Here is a 27413-nt window from a genome sequence, read left to right on the forward strand (position 1 = left end):
AATTTAGTCCCCCTGTTTGTGTAATTAATTTTATTAATTTATTAATTTATAATTTTATATATACAAACAAAAATTTTATCTATACCCACGTTGTCATAGATTTTACTTTAGTATATTATATACACTTTGTTTATACATATAAAAACTTGTGGTTGCCCACGTCCTTTTTATGGAATGTACCGTTTTAAGCGCAGAAACATAATTAGCGAAATGACGAAAGAGTCGCGAATTGACGATGATATGAAATCGTCGCAAGCAAAAAAAAGGTTTATGGTGATTATTAAACATTTTTCCTATTTAAAATTGTATTGAATGGTATGGAGTTTTAATAAATTAGTTTCTTAATATATATTTAGTTTTTTATTTCAATTTTATTTGGTAATAAAACGTGATATCTGTAATTAGTCACGTGTGGCTAAGTTGTCACGTTCCTCCTCAGTGTGATAGACTGAAATGTTTTAACAATAAGATATTTTCATTGCAGGTGCCTACAATATAAATTTAAACAAACCAATAAAATTCGATGAAGGGCTATCAAAGTCACATCTACTATATGATCGAGTCCCCTCTTGAGTTGCCGCTCTATTATTATACGATTATAATTAATGTGTTTTAGTTCAAAATAGACATTACATAGGTAAAATCGTGGCAAAGTACAAAAGGAACCTAAAAAAGGAAACCCAGTTTTATATTTACTAAACATTATCTTTCTATTTTCACTTGTTATTATCGGTATAATCACCAGTTTCATTAATTAGTAGTTTTCCAGTAAATTTTAATGTTTTTAAAAATATCCTAAAGATAGCAACTAATTCTGAAAAATACTTTGTAAAATATTTTTTTAATAGTAAAATTGTAAATTTACAAAAAAAATTCAAGAAAAAATCGCATTCTATAACATATTTGAGATACCACGTATAGCGGCTCCTTATCAGTACAGAAAAAAGGCGTATATTTGGCCGCATTTACACTAGAGAAAGATCCTTGCTTATCTGATATTAGATTGGAAATTGGAAAGAGCTTAGGCGTTATAGATATTTGGCAACGTTATTGAAAATTTTCTGACGCAATTCGCTCCTTTTTTCATCGTTCTTTCCCTTCTCAGACAATATGGAGAAAAATCATCCATAACAGATCATTTTTATATCTTATCGCTGGTCGGGTATAAACCAACAGAATAAGGTAAGTATACTTAAACATACTTAATCTAAAATTGTCTTAATCAATATTTCTAAAAAAAGACACTTTTTCTTTTTGTAATTGATCTAATGACTTCGATCTAGATATTCTTTTTCTCCATCATTTGAAATCTTCAAATTCAGTGTCCCTTGGCGAATTTTCATGGTCTTTTTAGGAGATTTGGTAGCTACTACCTCCTTCATTAAAATTATTACATGTTTTCTTCATTCACGGGAACAAAAAGAATCGCTAATTCTTACGAATACTGATAAAAGGATGCAAAAAACACTTCTGAATACGCCAAATAGTGATTTAATCGTATACTTGTCGTATGTTCGGGGGCGTTATGATTATGAAGGGAAGCAATAACGTGATTAGAGCTTCGATGGCTGTGTCCTCGCGTAATCTGTTAGGCGTTTCAAATTTTTCTAGTAATGGTTAACAATCTGAAGAGTAGGAACGAACCCTTGACGTTTTTGATCGCCTAAAATATCAATTTCAAGTATTGCTTCAGATTTAACCGGATAGTTTCCTTTATCTTATTTGAGACTCTCTCAGTTTTTTCAGTGAAAATCAATTCGTAGGAGCTCTCTTCTAAAATTAATCGATGGAGTATTGATGATCTCCGTTTTTATATTTCATTATCATCATCATCTTCACTCAAATCGCCAAGAAAAACACTGCTAAACTTACGACCAAACTCATTCAAAGAGTGTTGAGGCTTCTGCTGTTGAATTTTCAGGCAGAAAACAAATAATATTGTTTGTTTTCTTCAATTTTCTGTAACTTCGTGGGCATAATGTTACAAAATTAAGGAGGTATTATGCTATAGGGTTTTGAAAAAAATCGCTTCTTTTATATTCCTTTAAAAATATATTCTTAAGAGGATTTTTCAAAATGACCTAACTATACCTGCGTTAACTTAGATTCTTGAATCAAAGCATATAAGCATCAGTACACGGGCAATTTAAATGGTTACTTAATTACTGGTTATCATTTACAATGAAGGTTTTTAACCAATTTTGAATATTATGACATGAAAAGGTGTAATTTTAATTTTGATATTTATTTATTTTTTTACGTAATTTTTTTAATTTTAATTATTTACGTAAATGTATTAAATATATTAAATAACAATATACTAGCAATTTTTCTAAGTCCACTATTGCCAGATAGTTGTAGTACTTCGACGTTTTTATGTTCACGCAATCCCACTTGAGGTTTTTCCCACATACCGTCTAATTGTTTCGCTGACTGTTGATATCCTTACGTCTTTGTGGTTGTCCTCAATTCTAATACTCTATAGAGCGTAATATAATAATATTACGCTATATAAAGTGATAGTTAGGATAACGGAATTACTCTAAAAACCATCACTAGCAGATAATATATTTTTTTATCTAGAATCCCGACGTATACACTTTAGCATTTAATATTTTCCAGCTTTTCTAGCAGAAGCCATTTCTTGGTCCACTCAGTAATGTTACACAGCTGTCTCTAGTCTACCGTACTACAGCAGTACCAATATTGTTATTTTTAGCGATTAAAGCAGTATCATCAGCAAATGTGGCCATCGTTACTGGTACAATATTGGTCCAAGAAACTTTTGGTACTCCCACATGAATGATTTTCAATACTGAATATTCGGGAATATCTCATTATGAAGTGATGATTAGAAATGGTTAATTTACTTACTTTATTTGCTGATTTATATTCGAAACTCGCGTGCCATAATTAGCTGAATTAGAAAATATAGCTGAATAAATTTCCCTTTTACATATTTTTTCTCAGTTACATCCGAAAACATCAGAAATACAAATTGGTGAGCTGGGATGAATTGGTATTCTTCAAGTCTAATGCTGAATATGAGCTGGGCGCTTAGAATCATAACATACATGCACATACATGTGCAGTTACACATTTCAAATTAGCATTGCTTTAGTGCTTTAAGTTTTGTGAGTAAGTTTTTCTTTTCTCTTTTCCCTCATCATTTAACCAGCGATTCAAAGTGTTCTGAGATCAACTATTAATCAGTAGTATCAACTTGAGCTAACGAATGACATAAGTGAATCGTAGATGGCCTCCCCGATATTTGTTCTTAAGCTTTTGCAGTTATTTCTAAGTATCTCTCCATTCGAATCTAAGATTGTATTAGCAAGATTGTATTTTATTAGATGTTAAAAAAATACATTTTGATTTCTAAAAATATTCGATTAAAGGAGATACGTGTAGCATTAAAAACGCTAAAACCCACAAATGATTACAATTCACATAATCTCCAAAATTCTATCTACAGTTGTAAACGACAACATTTTTTCACCGGCAGGCAATGTTTTTAATTAATTCTTCAACGTCGTGCTCATATTCATTTCCTGTCATGTGAAATTTTATGTGGAAATGTAAATTTATTTTGTAGTATATTGAAACCAAAACAAGTGCTCTGCAACAAAATTGCATTTTGTTACGGAATAAGTTTTATAACCACAGTATTTGCGTTGTATAATTTTCCTGTTCGCAATTTGTAACTATGATTGCTGCGGTTTTAATAAAAACTACACTAGTATCAGTAACAGATAGAGAAATATTTTACGTTTCTCTAAAATAATATTTGTGTAGATTTGTGTTATGACTGTTTTTATGTCAATATGAGAGAAACACTAGATTGATGTTTCCGTACTGTTTTAGATTAATAAAATACGTTTGTTTATTTATGTTATACAGTAAATAATCCAAATGTTCTGAGGGAGCAATATTTGGCGATTACGGTGCACTTTTAATTTTTACTCTTCGGAGTTGTACCTCAGGTAGTTTTCTTGAGCAACATGAGATACGGAGTGATATATCTATCCTATGTCAATTGACGAATTTTAAGTTGAGAATCCGTAATGAAAAGTCGAATCTTTTGTCTGTTATTGGCATTTTTCTTATAAATCAGTGTAGTAACTTTTAAGGAAAGTTATTCTGTTAAAGTATGCATTTTTAATAAAAAGTATAGGACTACACAAGTTCAACGATACTTTTAATTCAACTGGCTTTATATAATATCTTTTGGATGTAATGTTCTTAGAATATTATCCATTTCCGCCTTTTTAAGAAGAATATATATTTATCCTCTTCATTTTCAAACAAAATTATTTAAATGTTCATCTAATGTAGTAGATAAACTGCTAAATGTTTTTGAGTCAAACGAAATATAAAATAAAATAATAAAATATAATAATGAACTTGCGGTTTTCAAACTGGAGGGAGTAAATTCTTGTTTATCTTGCTGAAAATAAGAATCACAACTGATATGACTAATATATAATAAAATACCTGCCATGTGAGATCACTATCATATCGACACTTTAAATTTCCGTTCTAGAATATCTTTGCAGTATTACCTACTACTTGCTACTTGGAAGTAATCCTGGTTTTGGATCTATAACAACTTCAGAAAATATCGTTACATTCATCGGTTTCAGAACATCACTGAATTATTCCTATTTATGGCGGGGTATTAAAAAAGAGAACGAACTACTGCCACTGTTAACTTTATCAAAAGGAAATGAACAAATGGCTCAATATCATTTATTTTTATTTTAACACTTGGAAATACAGCGAGTTTTTAGTTAAACTGCCGATAAAGAGAAATATAAAGATAAAATTTAATATTATACTATGTACTATGTTATACTATGTTCAACTTTCTTTCTCTCGTTCTTTTTTGATTTCAACTGATTGGATGAAGAAGATGATCAGAAGTTCTAGAATTCTTTTGTTAAAAATAATAAAACTGATTGACCAATGTGTTTGTTGCTTTTTGTGTTTTTTATGTTGTTTAAATACGCATACCACTTAAAAGCGCAGTAATTATTTATTCAGAACCACTTTAGTAACAAAAAAATAGAAATATTAAAAATTACCTCTTAACATATACAATGAAACAACAAAACTACATTTGCCGAAAATTATAGTTATTTTTAATTTTAATATAAAGGAATGCTACTGAAATCCATGGAACATTTTCCCGATATAGAATTCAAATATTGCTAGTAAGAAAATGTACACTATATATATGTACAATGTACAATATAATGTACACACTTATTTATTCATTTAAACACACGTTTTTATTTAGATAAAAATTCTAAAATAAATTTCAAAATGCAAAATTATTGTAGGCTTATAGGAACATAAAATAAGTTTTAAATGTGATAAAACCACCTTCAAAGAGAGATATAACATATGTGGATAACAGTATTTATTAACAAAAACAATTTTGATCACTGACAATATTACTCCTTATTGCCAGACCGAAAAATCGAAATGTTCGCACTTAACGATTAGAAAATCTACATCTGATTATCAAGAAATAGATGCGTATACGACGTAACACTTATTAGTAGAAATTTTAGTTGGATACACGTTAGACCTTACTACTTCAAAAGCGGTAGCAGAGTTCTTTCTGCCTAAATTAGAAATTATCACGTACGTCCTGATCTTTAAAACTACTTGATTTCTTGTTATGGGGTTACATGAAATGTATATGGAGGAGCCTACAACTACTCGTGAATTTTATGATTGTTACGATATTTAAATACTGTGTTTTTGTTTAATACAAATCTTGCATACATTTTAGGAAACCTTTTAACTAAACAAATCAAATATATATAATATGAGGAAGAAGAGATATAATTTACCCTTACCTGTCTATAAATCGCTCCATTTAATATAGCCAACGAGAGAAATGGTACCAAGTACATGCATATCAGGTACAGCCAGTGAATATAAACCGTCTGGTAATATTCATTATCCCGAAAATCCGACTGCATTGGACAATATACTGTCATATTGTACTCTTCGGACCACTCTGCTTTAATTTTGCCCTCCCACAGCCTCGGAATGTTGTACAGAGTTGAGAAAACTACAATTCCTATCACGTAGATTCTCGCTCTTCCATAGGTACATAACGATCTGGCTCTGAGAGGGTGGCACACTGCTACGTATCGTTCCAAAGAGACAGTCATAGTAAGGTAGACTGACGCTGTTTGCATCACGGTGGCTAGGGGATAAACCACTGGAGCGATATGTGGATATACCCTGAAAAATACAATAAATAAATTTTATAAAATTTATCAGTATAATCAAAATCAGTTAATAATATCTTATGAATTAATTTTAAATATTTAAGAAATAGATATTACTAATTAAATACTAGATGTATGAGTCCATTTTCACGGATTAAAAGACAACATCAAATAAAGTGTTCGTGTCATGTTCCCTTTTCATGTAGCAGTATAATTGTCTGGTTTTCTTGATCAGTAAATGACCTTTCCTCATTAAGTCTTTAACTCCGCTTGTTCAATTGTTAGCGGTAACTTTCTATAGTTCCCGTTTAACTAGTTTGGCCAAATATTCAAAATGACGCACCAAATATGAACAGAGATAGGTAGATTTCCTGTTTTGCTCTCGATGTTCTGCTTTGCTCGGAATCCATCTAGGATTTTCTAGCTTGGAATTGTCTTAAATAAGTATACTTTTCATAACGTTACAAAATTTATCGCAAAAGCATTTTTCTAGTTTGTATTTGACCAATATATCTGGGATCCAGAAGTTCCCCAGTCGAGATATCTTGCAGTGTTTAAGTTAGGACTTCATTATAGACCATTTTAATACCTTCAAATCACGTTATATATAGCCGTCCTCCGAACATCCTATCATGCAATTCCAAACCTCAAACTTCCAAAGCGTAGCTAGTAACTAAAGGTCTAAAGTGCTTACTAACTCACTTCTACAAGATTTATACCAATAATTGCTTGTAGAATAAGATCTCCCCAAAGTATATCCCAAAATATATCATCTATCTCTTATTAAAAATAAAGTCAATATCTCAAGTCTAAGTTAATTCATTCTCCTTCTGGTGTCGCTTGATTGCTTGCTATTGGATGTGAAACTTGCTAGATCGAGTTATAGCGAAATATTTTAACTGACCACATATTTATCAAATTAAACATCAATGGAACAAGTATAAAACACTTTTGAAATATTTACTGGACTGGATTTCAAAAATAGTTCGATACCGTAATGCTGAAGTACTATTGCATGTAAATGAGCACTATCAAATTTAATGGACTGCTTTTCTAAATTATAAATTGTAATAATTGGATATCACTGCCGAAACAAAACGAAATATAGAAATTCTTGATATAAGTAATCACGGGGATTAAAGCGAATCGTGTACGACAACAATGCGTAAGACACCGTGGTGGAAGCCAGTAGAAACTTCGGAATTATTTATAATGAGCATGAAAAACTTCAAATCAAATTGATTAGTAGGAAAGATGTTATGATGGAAGCATCACTAAAACACTAGACTTCAAATATCTTTAACGACCCTATCATAATTGAGAGAAGACGATCTATAGTGGCGGAATTAAAGATTTACCAGAAGAGCGACAACATTTATAGATCAAAATGGTGTGAAAAATTTATTTCCTTCGGAAAAATATGAACAAAATCGAAATTACCCATTCTTTTTCTTAAACTCTTTTTGTTTGTAACACTATGAGTGAAGTAAAATAACTTAAGTAAAATAAAAGTAAAGAAAAAGTAAAATAAATATAAGTATCATAGGGACAACGTAGATTTGCAAAACCTCTACGTCATTAATTTACTGTTGGGCTAGAAAAATTTTCAAGTAGTATTCCCTTATTTTTTTATGATCAAATGTAGCACGGTTAAAACATCAGTACAATCAACTATTATGCGAAAATTTAATAAGAAAACTGAAATAGTTCGAATATGAATGTGTGACGATAACAAAAAATATAAAGCGTTCAACGCGCCCATTGAATTTAATTCATACAACTTCGCGCTTACCTTTGGTCTATAAATAAAAGAGGTAATAGTAAGTTATTAATTATCATTTAAACATCGATGTAACTAACAGGTCAATTGAAATGTCCCAGGCCTGGAACATAGATGGCGCTACTAGAATTAAATCCATATGTTCTCTAGTTAGCCCTAACCTTATTGTGAAAAAAAAATGGATAAAAAGAATTTCGCGTGTTGATAAAATATTGCTTTTTGAAGGGAAAAAATACAGTTGAAGCAAAAACTTAGCTTGATGCTGAGTTTACGGACACTGCCCGAGGAAAATCAACCATCAACTACTACTGGTATGCTAAGTTTAGACGTGGTGAAATGAGCACCGAAAACGGTGAACGCAGTGGACGCCCAAAAGAGGTTGTTACCGACGAAAACATTTTAAAAATCCACAAAATGATTTTGAATGACCATAAATTGAAATTGAGTGAAACAGCAGACACTCGAAAAATATCATCATATCATTCACGAATATTTGGGTATGAGAAACCTCTGTGCAAACTGGGTGCAGCGCGAGCTCACTTTTGACCTAAAACAATGACGAGTTGATGATTTGGAGCAGTGTTTGAAGATGATCAAGCGTAATAAACACAAGTTTTTTCATCGATATGTGACAATGGATGAAACATGGCTCCGTCATTTCGCTCCGAAGTTCAATCGACAGGCATCTGAGTGGACTGCACACTATGAACCCGCTCCAAAGCGTAGAAAAACACAGTCGGCTGGCAAAGTTATGGCGTTTGTATCTTGGGATGAGCATGAAATAATTTTTATTGACTAGTTTGAAAAAGGAAGGATCAACAGCGACTATTACATACCGTTATTGGACTGTTTAAAGGACGAAACCGCCGAAAAACGGCCGCATTTGAAGAAAAAGAAAGTGCTGCTTCGCCAAGACAATGCACTGTGTTTCAAGTCAGTTAAAAAGGATGGCAAAAATCCATGAATTGGGCTTCGAATTGCTTCCTCGTCCAACGGATTCTCCAGATCTGGCCCCCAGCGACTATTGACTATTTCCTGCCCTCAGATCTCAAGAGAATGCTAGCTTAGTTATAGGCCTTATAATAATTTCTTTCATTCTCCCATAACAAGAATGAATAACACTATTATATTATATAACAAATAGTTCATTAAAAAACGTACTTACTTGAAATAATAGTTAAATAATGATCCACTGTATGGATAAATTCCTGGCAAGCCAAACAATAAAATGCTGGTGATGATCAAGACCGTGTCGATTCGAGCCAGTCCGATCAGCAAATAGTTGATGCTGGACCGCATCTGAGGCCGGGACAGGATGATCATCGAGATCAAGTTCCCCAATATTCCGAAACATCCGATAAAGTTCAGCAGGATACCGTTTGTGACGAAACGAAAGAAAATAATCTGGTCCGACTGCGAGTCCAGGCAGGAAAACGCATCCGGATTGAATGTGTTATTTGCGGCTGTGATGTTGAACGTGTCTACCTCATTTGTTACGTCGATTTCTTCAGTTATCATGGTCTTGTCTCTGGACAATATTCGTAGATAGGGCAGGTTATTTCTTCTTGTTTAATGTTCCTCACCAAACCATGTTTAATGATATGGTAAAGGTTTTAACACTCGATTCGGTAAATTGATAGCAACTGTTCATAGTTGCCGGTGATGAGTTGAGAAACATCTTCGATCATTCTGAAAAAAAAGAAAATATAAGTGTAAATATGATATATATCATAACATGATTTTTTATTTCCACAGACTTTCTATTCCAAATTCTCTCTTTCGCACTTTCGGAGCTTTGAAAACTATTTTGTTTTAACTATATAACTTTATACTAACTTTAAACTAACTATATACATATATATATATATATATATATATATATATATATATATATATATATATTATATACTTTATACATATATTATACGCAGTTTCTGGAGGCTTAGATCTACTTTCCTACTTATAGAGATCCGATTTATCTTGGTGAATAATAAGAAAAAATATTGCACCGATTTAGACCGAAATTAAGGTCTATTACTCTACTAGCCAAGCTTTTATATGTGTGATATAATTTTTACAAAATAAATGAAATAATTTTTTACTAATTTAATTTAATATAATCTATATGTTCATCGGCTTAGTGAAAATGTTGCCTACTTTTTGCTAAAAAGGGGACATCTGAACGCCTGAAATTTGACTCGGTCAAGGAAGAATTTTTAGACATAAAATGTTTGTGTAATATGCGCTAGAAATAAATAAACTAAAATGAAACGAAATACGCCCAAATCAAGTAATATAGCCGTCAGATCAGTAAAACACAGTATATACAACGTGGGGTAAAAGTCCCGCTGCCATTGACGCAAATTCCGCTAAATGACAATAATGGAACGATTATTGTCAATAAATATTATCACTATTTCTGCTCGTTCTTGTCTAGTATATTAATCTATAATAATATTTGGACATCGACAAAACACAATGGTTAAAACTGAGCTAAAATTCACATAACCAAAATGGCGCGCAATCAAAATTGTAGCGGCAAAAGTGCCTTAGTGTCAAATCAAAATGGTAGAGGGACTTTTCCCCCACCTTATTTAGGCAAATATTTTAGGCTCTGACGCGCTGCCAGCTCGAACTACACGGTAGATTATTCCTCGTTTATATTATACGTAAACTACATAAACATACTACATAAACTATATAAACGTAACATACCCAAATTTTACAAGAACTGAATATATTTAAAACAATATTAAAACGAAAACTAAGTGTAGTAAAACATTATTAGAGGAAGTTATTTATTTTTAAGTAGTGCTATTTAAATGTTACTGTCGGTTATTCCTGTATTGATGGAAATATTAAAGGGTTATGGCAAGTTTAGGTAAAAAATGATTAAGAATGGTTTGATCACGTAAAGTAATTTTACGTATTCTGTAGAGAGGAATAATATGTCCGATAACTTAAATATATACAGTTGTGAAAAAAACCCGATATAAGCAAAAATTTCATCGCAACATAGATTAACAAAATTCTAGAACAACAATACATTTCTATTATCTTTGTATACAATATATTGAGAGTTTCTAAATTAACTTTTCATTTAATTTGATGGCTAGTGAACGGTGAACAGCTAAAAAATATTCTTGCTGAAGGACTGATAGTAATTGATGTAGTTCTGGAGACATAGTTTATCGTTGGGTTATAGTTAATTCTAAAGGCTATTAAGACTTTTCTGTCAGTTTTAGTAGTAGTAACTTCTAATTAATTTCAGGTTTCATTAGAATTTCTTAAAAAGCACTAGCTGAATATTACGTGTAATAAATACATTATCTACTGCACTAAGAGTAAAAATTAATATTGCAAGAAATTTTAAGAATTATTAAAAAGCTTCACAGAATTTTAATACCTCATTTTTTTGATAAGTTGATAAGTGATATCCTATTTGGGATATTGGAGTAGAAGTAGAGGGCAGTAGATTAACGAAATCCATAGAAGGTAAATAAAAGATGAGCTATCAGCATGGGTGAGATTCAATATTTATCATCTTTCATCGCCAAAGAAAACTTCCAATATATTGTTTTCAAAACGAACACATTCTTACGTCTGCACTTTGGCGGATATTTCAGATCGTTTGTTCAAATACAATGTACAAGTTATTTCCAAGGAAATTTCTTTTTGCCATGGGATTTTTTTTTACAATCAATCATCCGATGACAGAACGGTTACATCAAGACACAAAAAAATAGCAGCATATTGGTTGAAATATAGCGAAGCTGTATATGGTTTAATTAAAATTTTACAGAAATCTGGCTATAGTTATATAATGATGGGAATACTGAGACCCATGCCAGAACCACCTGAACGCGATAAAATCTCGCAGTTCTTTAATCAAGAACCTTCGTGCCATAGCGATCACCAACATGAATCAGTCATCACTCCCTAAACCGAAAACCAACTGAAACCCTTGTTCCGACACCTACAAATGTTTTTCCCATCCAGTGTAAAATCAGCTAAAATCCCTTGGGCTAGTTGAGATAATAGCTTAGACGAAGCCAAAAAAGGAATTTGAAATTAGTATAGAACACAATGCGACACAGTATGTGTATCAGTTGACACTGTAAGCTCTAAAAGAACTGAAATTATTTTCCGATACTCTGAAATATTTTGAAGGTCTCTCAAATCTAACTTAATCAAGCTTGGAAATGAAAATACCTGATGCTTTTAGAATGGCGTGTAAATAGCAAAGTCAAAATAATTAAATAAAATTTTCTAATATTGAAAATTTTGTTGATTAAATTCGGGTCTTCTGATCCATCTCTAGACCGTTGATTGATTTACAAAAAATTGTTAGATATTGAATCCAAATACTTGTAATAGTATTGAACGGGGTCGAAAAACATGCTGAAGATTGGGCCAAAATATAATAATAGAAATTAGCCATGAAATAGAATAGAATAGAGTGAGATTACTGGTTAAAGGGATAGGATGGTCTTTCTATAATCGCGGGTTCGCATCCCAGAGGGCATGGGTGTACTTTATGTTTGTGTTTGTAAATACTTATAAGCATCATTGCTAAGAAATAATGCGTAAGAAATAACCATTCCAGTAGGGTCAGTAACCAGACTGAGTTATAGCAGATGTCTTTTGGGATGACCTCTAAGTTGGTCACAAGCTGGTCGGTAGATTTCATATCTAGGACCGAGGTTCAAAGCCTGCGTTAATCTTCAGGTCCTGTCCGGAAATACTCTAATTGGTGAAAAAGGGACTTCAAAGTATAGAAGAAAACATTAAAAATCAAAAATTCAAAAATTAAATATCAAATCTGTTTAAATTTAAGATTCCCAAACCCCCCATCTATACTGCTTTAGTATGATTTATGATATTTTCTTTTTATCTAGACGTAAACCGCACTGATCCGTCAATATTAACCGTACCCACAGTTTTAATTCCATTTATTATCGTAGCATTCAAACTGTTTAGTTAGCAAACAACGGGAATAAAAAACAAAATGTTAGTTTGAATTTAGCACCCCGGCCAACTGGTAGCCGATGAGAATGTTTAAACTATTAGCGGGAGTTCTAATCCAGAAGCATCCCGACGTAATCCCACACGTACGTCGTAAACGAACCGTTACAAGAACTTTCGCCGTCGAATCGCTCGGCGCTCTCGCGAGATTAACGTGCCGGCAGATGGCGCTTTGGTCAGCGTCGGGCGCACTATTTCTGGTACGCATTGTCGCTCTAATGCGTCCGCAATTAAAATTTAATCCCCTTTATAGTTCGCCGGTCAGTTTTCTACCCGGTGATAAATTAACGACAAGCCTGGTTGATTGTCGTCATGATAAAGGGAGAAGGACGGCGTCTAAAATTTTATTATATTCTACGTCTATATATTAATTGGCTTAGCAAAAATTTCGCCTCCCTTTTTGAGACTTGAAATTTAACACAATTTTTTTAAATTATTAATCTCCTAGAACGTCAACAATCTGTCCGTGGGCGATAAGTATTATTATATGATTTCCGTTATATAATATAACCATCCTGAGATGTAGAAGATCACTTCAGTAAATGATCTGCTGAACAATTATAATCTAAATGTTATTATAGATACTATTTTAACTTATTTTAAAGTCTATCCTAACTTATTCTAAAAACTATTCTACCTTATTCTAGAGATTATTAAATCTCACTATATGTGTCTATTAATCAGTTCGTATGGCAGTTTGCGTTTGAGACTACGCACTTCACTGTCATCGCGTATATTTAACTGTTTGGCGAGTGTATTGGGATGGACTAATAGTCTTTTAGAGTACTTCGTACTAACACTCCGAATCACACTTGTTATGGGTTCTATGGGGATATCGCGCTGAATCAGTTTGTTGGACACGTAATATGGGGCATCGACGATGACCCCAACACTTTATTCTGGAACCTCTGGAGGATATCTATGTTAGATTTGCTAGTAGTATCTCACAGTTCAATACCATAGGTCCAAATGGGCCTAAATATTGACTTATACAGCAAAACCTTGTTATCTAATGATAATTTAGATTTACGCATCAGCCAGTACATTTGGTTTAGTTTAAGCCCAAGCTGTTTGCGTTTTGTTTTTCTATGTCAAACGTCGATAGAAATGCATTACCAGATATTTAACGTTGTCTGCTTGCGGAAGTTAATGATTATTCAATTTTATTGAGGGACCTGTTCTTCTACAAAGGGTGAATGTCACATGGGGAGATTTTGTCTGATTTGCTTTGATACGCCACGTTTTCAATCACAATTCGACTATGTTAAGATGAAGTTGGAGGTTTCTTGTGGCTGATATTGGATTCTCGTGTAAAGTCTCGAATATTGGGTGTAGGTCAGTGTATTCGTCACCCTGTTTGACAATAAAACGTCTGTTTGTGGGGTACGATTTCAGTAGTTGAAAGTGCGTATGGGCCAAAAGCTTTTTCAATTTAACATGAGTCCAGTGTGCCACACCTTGTCTAAGGCCTGATAAATATCGAGAAATTCAGTGGAGCAATATTTTTTATCGTTTAAGTTTTTGTTACTGTGACTAATCCATGTATTTGTTCTATGGTTCCGTGTTTTTTGCAGAAGCCAAATTGATGGTCTGGAATAATAATTCTCGAATTCTCGTATAATTTTTCGAATAGATCGCAGTTAACAGGCTTATAGGACGATAAGAGGAGAATTTGACACACTTAAAGCAGTTAGAGGAAGGCATAATTTTTAGGCCTAAAATATTTATGTAATATACCCTACAAATAAGTAAATTCCGATAAAACGAAATAGCCCCAAATCAAGCAACCAGGAATCAGATCAGTGACACATAATATATAACCAAATACTTTGGGCTCTATTTTCATTGGACCTGGATGACCCGCTTTACCGCAAAAGCCCGGCAGAGCAATTTTAAATCGGAAGTCCTACCATAGTAAAACACTTTTTTTTCGCAAAATTATTTTTTTTTATTCAACAAAATTCCCTTCAAGGGTGATACACTCATTATAGCGACCTTCCAAATTTTCGATACCATTTTTGTACTACGATTTGTCCTTCGCTTCAAAATAGGCTTCAGTTTCGTCGATCACCTCTTCATTCTACGAAAATGTCTTCCCAGCGAGCATTCTTTTGAGATCTGAGAACAGGAAATAATCGCTGGAGGCCAGATTTAAAAAATACAATGGATGAGGTAGCAATTTGAAATCCAATTCATGGATTATTGAAACGGTGTATTATCTTGGTGAAGCAGCACTTTCTTCTTCTTCAAATGTGGCGTTATTCGGAGATTTCCTCCTTCAAATGGTCTAATAACGCTATATAATAGTCGCTTTTTATGGTCCTTCCTTTATCAATATAGTCAATGATAACTATTCTATGCGCATCCCAAAATACAGACGCCATAAACTTACCAGCCGACTGTTGCGTTTTCCAACGCTTTGAAGCGGGTTGCGCAGTCCACTCGGATGACTCTCAATTGGACTTCGGAGTGAAATGATTGAGCCATGTTTCATCCTTTGTCACAAATTAACGCAAAAACTCCGGTTTATTACGCTTGATCATTAAACACTGCTCCGAATCATCAACTCGTCGTTGTTTTTAGCCAAAAGTGAGCTCGCTTGGCACCCACGTTGCAGAAAGGTTTCTCATACCCCAATATTCGCGAATGATATGATGTACACGGTCAGTTAATATCTTTAGAGTATCTGCTTTCAATTTAATTTAAATTTCAATGTACGGTCATTCAAAATCATTTTTAGGACTTTTTAAATGTTTTCGTCAGTAACAACCGAATCTTTTTGGCCTCCACTACGTTCACCGTTTTCGGTGTTCATTTCGCCAGGTCTAATCTTAGCATACCAATCTTTGATGGTTGATTTTCCTGGAGTAGTGTCCGGAAATTCGGCAGAAAACCAAGTTTATGCTTCAACTCTGTTTTTTCCCTTCAAAAAGCTATATGTTATTAACACGTGAAATTCCTTTTTATCCATTTTTTTCACAATAACAAAAGTTTTTTCACTCAAAATATTATAATTCACAAACTAATGACTCGACAACTGTCAAATTTATACGCGCATCTTTTGAGGGTTAGGGCTAACTAAAGAACATATGTATTTAATTCTAGTAGTGCCATTTATGTGTCAGGCCGGGGACTTTTCAATTAACGTGTTATATATATATATATATATATATATATATATATAATGCCAGCACCTGATTAAATCAATAATTCCCAATCCTTATCTGATATATGTATGTTCTTGACACGGTCTTGAATATATTGCTCGTTGAACAAGTCGTTTATCTTATTGACGCAAAACCAGCCTGCTAACAGAAAATTTATGGAAATTGGAAGAATAATCAAATTTATCCTATTCCGGGAACAATAATCAAAATACATAATGCATTCAAGTGTATATCCAAGTTAGTCATCAAGTAAATCAATATTAACCACAAAATCAAATCGACGTTCACGTAATTCCTGCGGAACGGTTAAAACGAGCTCCTCCATCCGATCAGGATTTGCATTAAATAATGCAGGACATTATCTGAGAAATTGGAAGATTATCTAGACCTTGCTTAGGGAATCTTCCGTAAATCCGCTGTTACTACACATTAGCCGTGAGATATTTCTATAATACGTCTTTTCGATGTATTAATTAATCAGAATTTGGCGTTAATTTAATACATCTGTAAAATAAATAATATTCTTTAATAGTATATTTTTAAATAGAGCTTTGATAAAAATATAAATTAATACTTTGTTTAAAAAAACAATGCAAAAAGAATAATCTTTTTGTGGATAAATATTATGTATCTGCATGTAATTTAATCAGCAAACCCTTTTTCGAAAATGACGGAAATGCGATTATATCAATGCAAGTATCTGCTAAATATCCTTACCTAATTGTTAAATTAAAGTAACAGGTCTCCCCTTAGCATGATTTAGCTTTTTGTTTGTTGTGTTTGATTTGATGTAGCTCCTTCAAATCTCAACGATATAAAATCGATGATTTTAATATCAAAGACAAAGATCAGCCCGAAGGACCTAAAAAAATCGAGGACAATAATGACAAAGCCTACTGGACGAAACCCCCATCTTTGTCAAAACTCTTAAAAACTTTCAGACAACAACACTGAAGAATCCGACGTCTACATGCGATGAGAAAGTTTCAAAAAGAGGGAAAACAACTATCATACGAGTTGACTGATAATTCTAATTCGAACAGTTTTAATATCGAGCTTTCGTTGCTTGTCAGCAAAAATAGAGTTTTTCTGTAACGTATTTTAACTGACTATGAGAACTGGATCTACTATGCCAATCCCAAACGCAAAAATAATGATTTAATTCAGGAGAATCATTCACATCGACACCAAAGCAGAATATTCATGACCTTGATGTACTAACGCATTCAAGGTGCCTCAAAATCTGCGAGTCTGAAAAATAAGCTCGAAACTAAGCATAAATAATCTTTAACCATTATAAGTTGTTCATCAAAGAATCAGGTCGAAGCAAATGATTGCCATTTTCCAATTTTTCCGGATATATAATGACAGAGGTGTTGGAGCAACATAAGAGTGTTAACTGTAAATGATATAGGACCATCTATTTCCAGAAGTATTCGGAAAAAATCTGGAAAATTCGTAAGAAAGGAATTATTCTCTATCATGACATTGCAAAAGGTTACACGGCTGCTCAAATCATGGAATTGTTAACCAGCAAAATTATCGAATTGATGAGTCCTTTACCGTAGAATTCTGACTTGGTACCCAATAAGCTTTTAATTCCCAAACATTAAAAACAAATTACGTAGTCAGTGATTTTTAACACGACAACTCTAAAGAAGCTGTTGGAACGTTCAAAAAGCATGCTGTGGAGGTAATCGAAATGCTACCAATACCGATTCCAAAGCATGGAAAGGAATACTGATTTTCACGAAGAATGTTTTGAAAGCAATAATTATAATTTCTATCATCAATATTTATTTTGTTATTATTAGGCTAGAAATATAAATATCAACCCTCATAAATACATTGCACCCTTGTACACTGCTTAAATTTATTTATTTTTGCGGATTAATATTAATATAATACCTAATCAGTTATCCTCATCCAATTAGAATAATGAAAAATACATCTTTCCTTAAAAATATTTCCAATAATTTAGGCCTAATTAATTTCAATTAGCAGATAAGAGATTCGTCTTTGATGGCAATTGAGAGTCGTCATATTTTGTCACAAAATTACTTTCTGCGAAATATTTCCTTTTAATCTGATTGCTATTATTAGCAAGTAATTGTAAATTGGATATGACATTAATAATTAAAATATTAAAAGATTATTGTCTCTGATATTAATGTTTTACTACTTTACTATCAGATCACTTGAAAAGTCCCCGGCTCTACCATAGTAAAACAAAATTTTTTGACTTCAGAGTGAAACGATGGAGCCATTTCTCATCCATTGTCACAAATTGACGCAAAAACTCGGGCTTATTACCCTTGATTATCTTCAAACACTGCTCCGAATCTTTAACTCGTCGTTTTTTATAGTCAAAAGTGGCACCCACTTTGCACACAGCTTTCTCATACCCAAATATTCGTGAACAATATGATGTACACGTTCAGTTCATATCTCTAGAGTGTCTGATATTTCATTCAATTTCAATTTACGGTCACTCAAAATCATTTTGTGGATTTTTTAAATGTTTTCGTCGGTAACAGCCTCTTTTGGGCGCCTACTGCGTTCATCGCCTTCGGTGCTCATTTCACCACGTCTAAACTTAGCATACCAATTCTTGATAGTTGGTTTTCCTGAGATAGTGTCCGGAAACTCGGCATCAAGCCAAGTTTTTGTTTCAACTGTATATTTTTCCTTCAAAAAGCAATATTTTATCAACACGCGAAATTCCTTTTTATCCATTCTTTTTCACAATAACAAAAGTTGCTTCACTCAAAATGCTATTATTCACAAATTAGGGCTAATTGAAAAAATATGGATTTAATTCTAGTAGCACCGTCTATGTGTCAGGCCGGGGACGTTTCAATTGACCTGTTGTAATTTTGTTTTGTTTAAGAATTTCCTTCTCTGTGAACTTCCGGTACATTTTGAACTAAGGAATACTTTCTCACTTGAGTGTTGTTATGCAAACATTCATTGAAAATCACTTTGTGTTCTTATGAGAGAAAAAGGTGCCGTTCCATCATTAATTTTGTATTTATACATGTTTTATAGTTCTATTGATGCCGCAGTGAATATACTAATTAGTCAGTTAAGCCTTCTGAGCCCTAAAATTATCTCTCTCATCAAGGATGGTGATTATTTTTCATCTAGGTCGACGACAGTACAAATAACATAAATACTTCACAATAGACTTTTATTGTAGAAGCAACTTAAAGTCAGTGTAGAACTACGATATGCATTTATGGTCTTTCACGAAGATATCTAACATTGAACAAATTTACAAATAAAAATTCTCCGCAGCATTTTTAATGCACCATGGGGCATGAGGACAGGGTACCAGCGCTCATCGAAGAAATTCAAAGGTTTACATTAAGCATTAGAAAAAAAGCATAAAGAAAGCATTAAGAAAAGTAGCGTGATCACAAGTACGTCGATTTGTTACAACTGCTCGACAACAGTTATCCGGAGACTGAAGAAATGAATGTCCTCTAAACTGTCATAGTTATTTGTGAAAACGGTGCCGTACTTTAAAAATATATGAAGTGCACCAGTAGGAGTAGATCCATCAAATGTTACTTAAGGTTAGGTCTTAGATTTTAAAACATTATGCAGAAAAATTACTACATAGTTATAGTTAATAACTAGTTGTTATGTGTACCATGTGCTTTTGAAATGTAAAAAAAACTGCTCAATTTAGAAATTAATAGTTGAAAGGTCTTCATACCTTTTAAGATAACTCTTGTCCTGAAATTAATAAACGCCATTAACCCGTAATTGGTTTCCCTACCACATCTCCCATTCCAACCGGTATATTACAAGCCATAAGTTCGAACTACAAAACTCATAATAGAAGGCGATTGAGACCGTATTTGTTAATAGGAAGAATTAAAAAGCACTTCACAAAGTCTTTTATGGTGAACTTTTTGATGAAAACTATATTACATTTTTCAGAAAATACTTGGACTGACGCCATTGTAAAATCTAGTTTAATTTGTCGAATGTAATAATATAAGTAAAATATAACAAAAAAAATCATTTCCCAGTTTCTAACACGTAAATTTTAAAACAAATATGTTAAATTCATTATTCATGTTTCCGAATGTTTTGTAACTGAATATTTACGCATTGGCAATAAAATTATTAATTTATTTGTCGCTTGCAACATAAGTGTGCGGGTTTGCGTACCACACACACGACTGATAACAACTTTAATCTACCCCAAATCCCATTTCAATTAGTATTAGCATAATTAATAAATCATCTCGTATATAATATCGCATTTACCTGTTTTCAGTTTGCTAACGTGCTCTCTTCTATTAATTATTAAAGGAACGGAAATGTCTACTATGCTGAATGTTTTATTTTAATTAAATAGTCCTTTATTTAATTTTCCACGTGTGTACCCATATATTCGTAAATAACTGATTAACTTTGACCTAACAACAAGAAATTTACCAACAGCAAGTTAGATCTTACTAATAAGGAATAAATACTATAATTGTATTGATATCAAAGAATCAGTGGTGATCAATTAAATTAACTGCTTAGTTTGACCAAACGCTTACTTAGAAGGAGCTCGTATACAATTTGAAACTTTATGCTTTGTTACATGTATATAGATGCATAATTCGCCCAAACGGAAACACACAATTAACCCAGTTATTAGTCTACAATAGCTTGCAGCCATTGAAAATAATATAGAATATTGAAGCTAGTTCTTAGAATAGCCTACAGATTTTGCTTTATATTCTAGAACCATTATATCGTCATGTATCGCACGATCTTTTAAAGACCAGTTCTTTAAAATCATAGAAATAATCGACGTTAATAGAGCCAAACTTGATGTCTCCAGCTTTAATTATTATTTATGTTTTTCCATCGTTGCCTATAAATAGAATGGTCCATAGAGTGAATAATTTTCATCCTAGCACCCTCAAAGGCCTATTTGACTGTTTGGTGATCCTCTTACGCTATATTCAAACTATCAAATTTTACACGGATAGTTTCCAATTGTCCGAAGAAGTAGGCGCAACTCCTTATGGGTCCTCTATAATAGAAATCATATATATTCATGCATATTCATCCGTAATGTCGGCAGAATTAGCAGCTATCTCAAAAGCTCTGCAGATTGTACTGGTGGTTGGGATCAGTGATTGGTTGATTTGTACCTATTTCCTGAGTTATATATTAGAGCAATTCAAGATGCGTTTTTAAACACCCTATTATGTTCGCATCTATAACATCTACCACATTCTTATTGGGCGAAAGGGAAGTTATATGGGTATAGAAGGTAATGAGAAAGCAGACCACGTAGCTAAAAAGACACTCTAAATGGAAAAGATATTCTTAGTCTGTCACATTATATAGACCTATATCCCATTATTACAATAAAATAAATGTCCTGTTCATGTGGAATGAGACTTACTGGAGGGTGATAATAAATTATGGGTCACTAAACAATAATCTTTTGCTTCTTCAATATTGTCTACTAAAAGATATAAATAGGTCCTGTTTAAGAGATTAATGATCGGACATTGTCGGTTCTCACATTCCTATTTTATAACTGGCGATGTTCCTCCTTTGTGTGATTATTGTGGACTAGTAAATACTGCCCGACATGTTTTGCTATCATGTGAAGTTCTAGTTCGAGATTATGTCTTCTCCACATATGTCATACTCAGAAATCCCTTTACTACAAACAATCAATCTGCATCAATAAACTTTTCAATTATTTACGCAATTATTACTTTATAACCTTCAAATAAATTCAAGGAAAACTGAATAAATAACTCCGAATCTGAAAATAATTCAGCAACAATAAGACAATTATAACTACTTTTCGTTTTCAGTGGTTTTATGAACAAAAACGAGATTAAAACATTTTTCAAATAATAAAATTTCACAAACGCGAGACTTCTCTTTTCTGAAACTTGAACTAGCATGTCATAAACTTAATAGCAATGTGAAGAATTGATGCCCATTGAGCTCAGCTTAGCTGAAGGAAATACTTAAAAAGTGAATGAAAGAAAATGAACCCCGAAAACTTTTGAACGGTAGTGTATATACTATATGCAAAACTGTATATGTTAGGTATGTCTTACTGGACATAATATGACTGTAAAGACATTTTGTTGTAATATTGATATTAATTATTCAAACAAATTCTTCAAAAAAATGCACCACTTCAAACATTTCGATAAAATGCATTTATTCGATAAATTATAGTTCATATTTTGAAGTTTCGTTAAATATTCGTTAGAGTTTCGTCATTTTTTAAGGCTCACAAAGTCAATTTTATTTTTAGCTAGCTTTTAACACCTGAATCTTATTGGTATGTACCTAATAATAGACAATGGTGATTATAATGGTGTTTCCCATATCGATTATGATCAGAAGTTTTCGATATAACTACATCAATCATTCAATGTCATTTACAGATTCTCTATTGATGGTAAAGTTATGGAGATATACACTTCAGCAGGAACATAATACAATAAATCAATTATATCCAAATGTCAATCGATATCCGTTCATTTACGAGGGTTGCCTTTTATAATTCGGGATTTTAAATCAAAAACAATTACGTAATGATTTCAATTGAATATTGATTTACTGTACAGTGTAGAACAAAATAGAGCATATTTCAAGAAACTGGGCTATTATTTTTTGAATATCACTTGAGACTTAGGTTTCCTGATGTGAAGTACAAAATATATTGTGATATATTTTGCAATAACAAATTCGGAAAACAAATTATATACAAATTGTAGTTTTGAAGCTTATTTTAATAAGAGCCTTGTAAATGTATAAAATTAATAAAATATTAAAGCTTCAAAATATTAAATTATCTTAATTATTTTCTAAATATGATTTCTAACTTACAAACTATTATGACAGTATAATTATTTGTAGTTTAATTTCTTTGATAGTAATACATGCATTAGACGTACTATATTGTTAAAATAAATTATGTTTCATGATATTTTTGTTTAATCATTTTATTTATATTAGAATGTTGTGATATCAGAGTCAAAATTAACTAAAATTCGAATGTTTTGACGTCTTCAATTTAGAGGATATGAGTTCAATGTTTTATCGAACAGACTATAAGTATTGTGGTGTTTGAAATATTCGAGATATCATAACGCGCATATACCAAACTGTAATCATAATATAGTTCAATAAGACTTACATTAGTTCTCATTAGCCTGATGCAGATATATAATTATATTTGTTCTTTATAACTTGGTGACGATAAGACTTGATTGACAGTTTTTGAAGAATATTATTATAACGATATATAATTAACATTTTTATGGGACACACACTGTGCCACCATTTTGTCGACACTAGCGGTCTTACTGCAATCTTAATAATGATTTTTATCTTTAGCTCGTTAGCAGAAAATTAAATTTTTGGAATATTAATTATTACCGGACTTGCTAAACCATGTGGTGGGGAATGATTATGGGGAAGGTTATTACTAACAATTTATTCCCATCCAACCTTCGTAGTTAGTAAGCTTTATTGTAGATAAAGTCCTTTAACTTTGCCAATTTTTTTTCTTGCTATCTAGAGGAAAACGACGTGCAACAGTATAGTAGAAGAAATACAGCTACTGGATAATATGCAGGAAGTTGAAGCGAACCAAACAACACGAACGTGCATGGTGTATAATTATATATATGGTGTTTAATCTTAACTTTAGCTTAAGAAATCTAATTCAATTTTAATTTGAGAAACACATACTTATGCATTGACACAACACTCATCCTGCTTATATATTTGTCCAAGTACAATAGAACAAGAGCAATAAATTAATAATTATATATAATATACCATGTAATTGAAAAAATTAGATTTGTTTACAAGAAATATTCTGTATACATACTGAGTATCAATATCGTTAAAAAATGTCAAATATTACCAAAGAAACATCAGTTGCTATATGTAGCTCCAGCTCAAATGGCTAGATAAACGACACACAATTCTCCGTACATAGTTCCATTTTATTGAATAATTAAAGATATAATAAAGTTAGAAGTGGTGTAAATTCAACGATGTGGAATCCTCTATGAAACGTTAAATTTTATATCCTTTTGAATGATAACACGATCTTTTTTACAGCGCTAAGTGTGGCTGTTATATTTAAAAATTTACCGTTCCCAAAGGTTACGCTGCTGGGGAAAAATGATGACGGTTGGCGTAATTGCGTAGGGGCAAATCCAATTTTATCGATATTTTGCAACATTTTTACCGGCCTTAAAACATCAAAGAATGATTTAATGAATAAAAATATTTCGTTGCGAACATATTCGAAAAATTATGTATGCATTAGTAATATCTAGAAAATGTTTTATGGTGTTTTAAGTTTTAAAGCGGCCCAATAAAGTTATAGAGACCTTTTTAAATATTTCTCCATAAACAATGCTATCTAGAGATTTGATTTTTAAATATAGCCAAATAACGCATACTTTTTATTATTATAAAGAAATTAATTGTTATTTTAAAAAGTTTGTTATTCAAACGAATTGATTATTTTCGGGGAACAGGATATAGCTCTAAAAATATACAAGGTTTAAAGAATATCAGTTCAATACGTCGCTCATTTTATAGATTGATGTTTACTGACCAGCGATATCATGTGATTTGTTGTGTGGTTTAATTTTTTGAAAAGCTATAAAAAACAATTTTTCATTATTATTTTCATCATTATTATTATCATTTGTCATTATTATTGGTCATTTTTATATTATTTATTTGTTTCTTTTTTATAATTTAATTTAGAGATAATATTTTAATATTTTAAATAAAACAACAAGTTATTTTATATTTATCTCTTTAAGACAGAGTTAATAATGTCTGTTAATGAAGAATAGGTTAAAGGAATTAAGCGACTTATTATCAAATTACGTAAGATAATACTCAAAGTAAATCTTTCATGGTTGAAAGTAACTTGCCAAACGCATAACGGACATGTTGACAAAATAAAGATTTTACTGCCTCAAAATCTATAAAACGTCAATAAAAATAAAAAACTATAATAATATAAAAAGCCTTAAAACGTAGTTCAAAAAATCGATGTAAAAAAGTGTGTACACATTATTTTTAAAAAAATTAATAAAATAAAATAAAAATAATAAAATTAATGAAAGTGAAAAAATGTTTACACATTTTTACAACGCCATAGAACTGTTGGAACTATATGGGAGAACCAATGTTAAAAATCATCCTTTGGGGACGCTTTGTTCTCTCAAAGAACACCAAAGTGAAACTTGATTCCATATATCCAGAATAAGAAAAAAAATATATATAAAGAAAAATATAATTGAAGATAGACAATCCAGTGAATTTCGTTTGAAAGCAGTACTACAAGCAAATAACTTCATACTACATTCATAGCCCAGATGGTGAGCACACATAGAAATCAGATGGAATTTTAATATCATTTTAAACCTGTTCCAAATATTCATAAGTTTAGTATCATTAATTTATCACAACACTAATAAATTAATTGTAGTGTTGAACTGCGATTATAATCATAAAACCAAGGATACGATTATTACAGCGAAACTCAATTGGTTACAATTCATTATGTACATTCATATTAGTGTTACTAGTGAACTTATTCAATTGCGATAAGTCTTATAAGGACCTTATACATATTTAAGGTAATTAAAGTAGTATATCTCCAGCAAAACATATTCAATGAAACCATAAGGGAAAAGTCCAACAAGATTCATCGGATATTGTGTGGTGTTTGTGAAGACTCAAGTGAACGCTAGTTCCAGAATTGCTTTGTATTCCTTTCATTTTCTCTTGCAATTTTGATATAAGATACGAACGAAATTCTAAATTAAAACTATGGATGATAAAATAGACCTGAACCGTATACATAACAAGTCAATTAAAAAGTCCACGGCCTACCATAGTAAAACACATTTTTTTGGCAAAAAAATTTTTATTGAACATAATTCCCTCCAAGAGTGATACAATGATTATAGCGACTGTCCAGCTTTTCGATACCATTTTTATAGTACGATTTGTCCTTTGCTTCAAAATAGGCCTCAGTTTTGTCGATCACCTCTTCATTCGACAAAAATTTCATCCCAGCGAGCATTCTTTTGAGATCTGAGAACAGAAAATAGTCGCTGGGGGCCAGGTCTAGAGAATACGGTGGATGGCGAAGCAATTCGAGGCCCAATTCATGGATTTTTAACACGGTGCATTGTCTTGGTGAAGAAGCACTTTCTTTTTCTTCAAATGCGGCAGTTTTTCGGAGATTTCGTCCTTCAAATAGTCCAATAACGCTATGTAATAGTCGATGTTGATGCTACTTCCTTTTCGTTGCGTTTTCCCATGCGTTAGAGTGGGTTCATCGTGTGTAGTCCACTCGGATGACTGTCGATTGGACTTCGGAGTGAAATTATGGAGCCATGTTTCATCCATTCTCACATATCGACGCAAAAACTCTGATTTATTACGATCACCTTCAAACACTACTCCGAATCACCAACTCGTCGTTCTTTTTGATCAAAAGTGTGCTCGGGCAGCACCCATTTTGGGCAGAGCTTTCTCATACACAAGTATTCGTGCATGATATGATGAACACGTTCAGTGATATCTTTAGAGTGTCTGCTATTTCATTCAGTTTCAATCTATGGTCATTCAAAATCATTTTCTGGACTTTCTCGTCGGTAATAACCCCTTTTGGGCGTCTACTGCCTTTACAGTCTTCGGTGCTCATTTCACCACGTCTAAACTTAGCATTCCTATCCTTGATGGTTGATTTTCCTGGGGCAGTGTCCGGAAACTTTATATCAAGCCAAGTATTTGCTTCAAATGTATTTTTTACCTTCAAAAAGTAATATTTTATCAATACGCGAAATTCCTTTTTTTTTTAAAATAACAAAAGTTGCTTCACTCAAAATGCTATAATTCACAAACTAATGATCCGACCGCTATCAAATTTATTCACGCATCTTTTGAGGGTTTGGGCTAACATATGGATTTAATTCTAGTAGCACCATCTATGTGTCAAGCCGGGGACTTTTCAACTGATCTGTTAAGAGTAGGTACCAAGGGAAGTATTATAGTTGGTTTCAACTTGAATTATCAGTGAAAATATTGAATAATACCAAGTGCATGGTGAGACTGCAAAGCAATAATTCGTCCTAAGTTGCTTAGGCTTGATCA

General features: G+C 32.3%; 1 protein-coding gene across 8 annotated transcripts in view; it reads right to left on the minus strand.

Annotated features, from left to right (window-relative positions):
- FMRFaR (FMRFamide Receptor) overlaps positions 1-27413 on the minus strand; it is a 327763-nt gene that overhangs the window by 44909 nt on the left and 255441 nt on the right. For all 8 annotated transcript variants that reach the window (XM_076402262.1, XM_076402261.1, XM_076402267.1 and 5 more), the window contains 2 exons: positions 9194-9717; positions 5868-6261 (listed from right to left, as the gene is read on the minus strand). In XM_076402262.1, the coding sequence (XP_076258377.1) occupies positions 5868-6261; positions 9194-9546 (747 nt within the window). In that variant the 5' untranslated portion in view covers positions 9547-9717. The remainder of the gene's footprint in view (positions 1-5867; positions 6262-9193; positions 9718-27413) is intronic.

Source organism: Rhynchophorus ferrugineus, unplaced genomic scaffold (genome assembly GCF_030347505.1).
Source record: "Rhynchophorus ferrugineus isolate W39M unplaced genomic scaffold, kcgeb_rfMv2 rfM4, whole genome shotgun sequence".
Lineage (NCBI taxonomy): Eukaryota > Metazoa > Arthropoda > Insecta > Coleoptera > Curculionidae > Rhynchophorus > Rhynchophorus ferrugineus.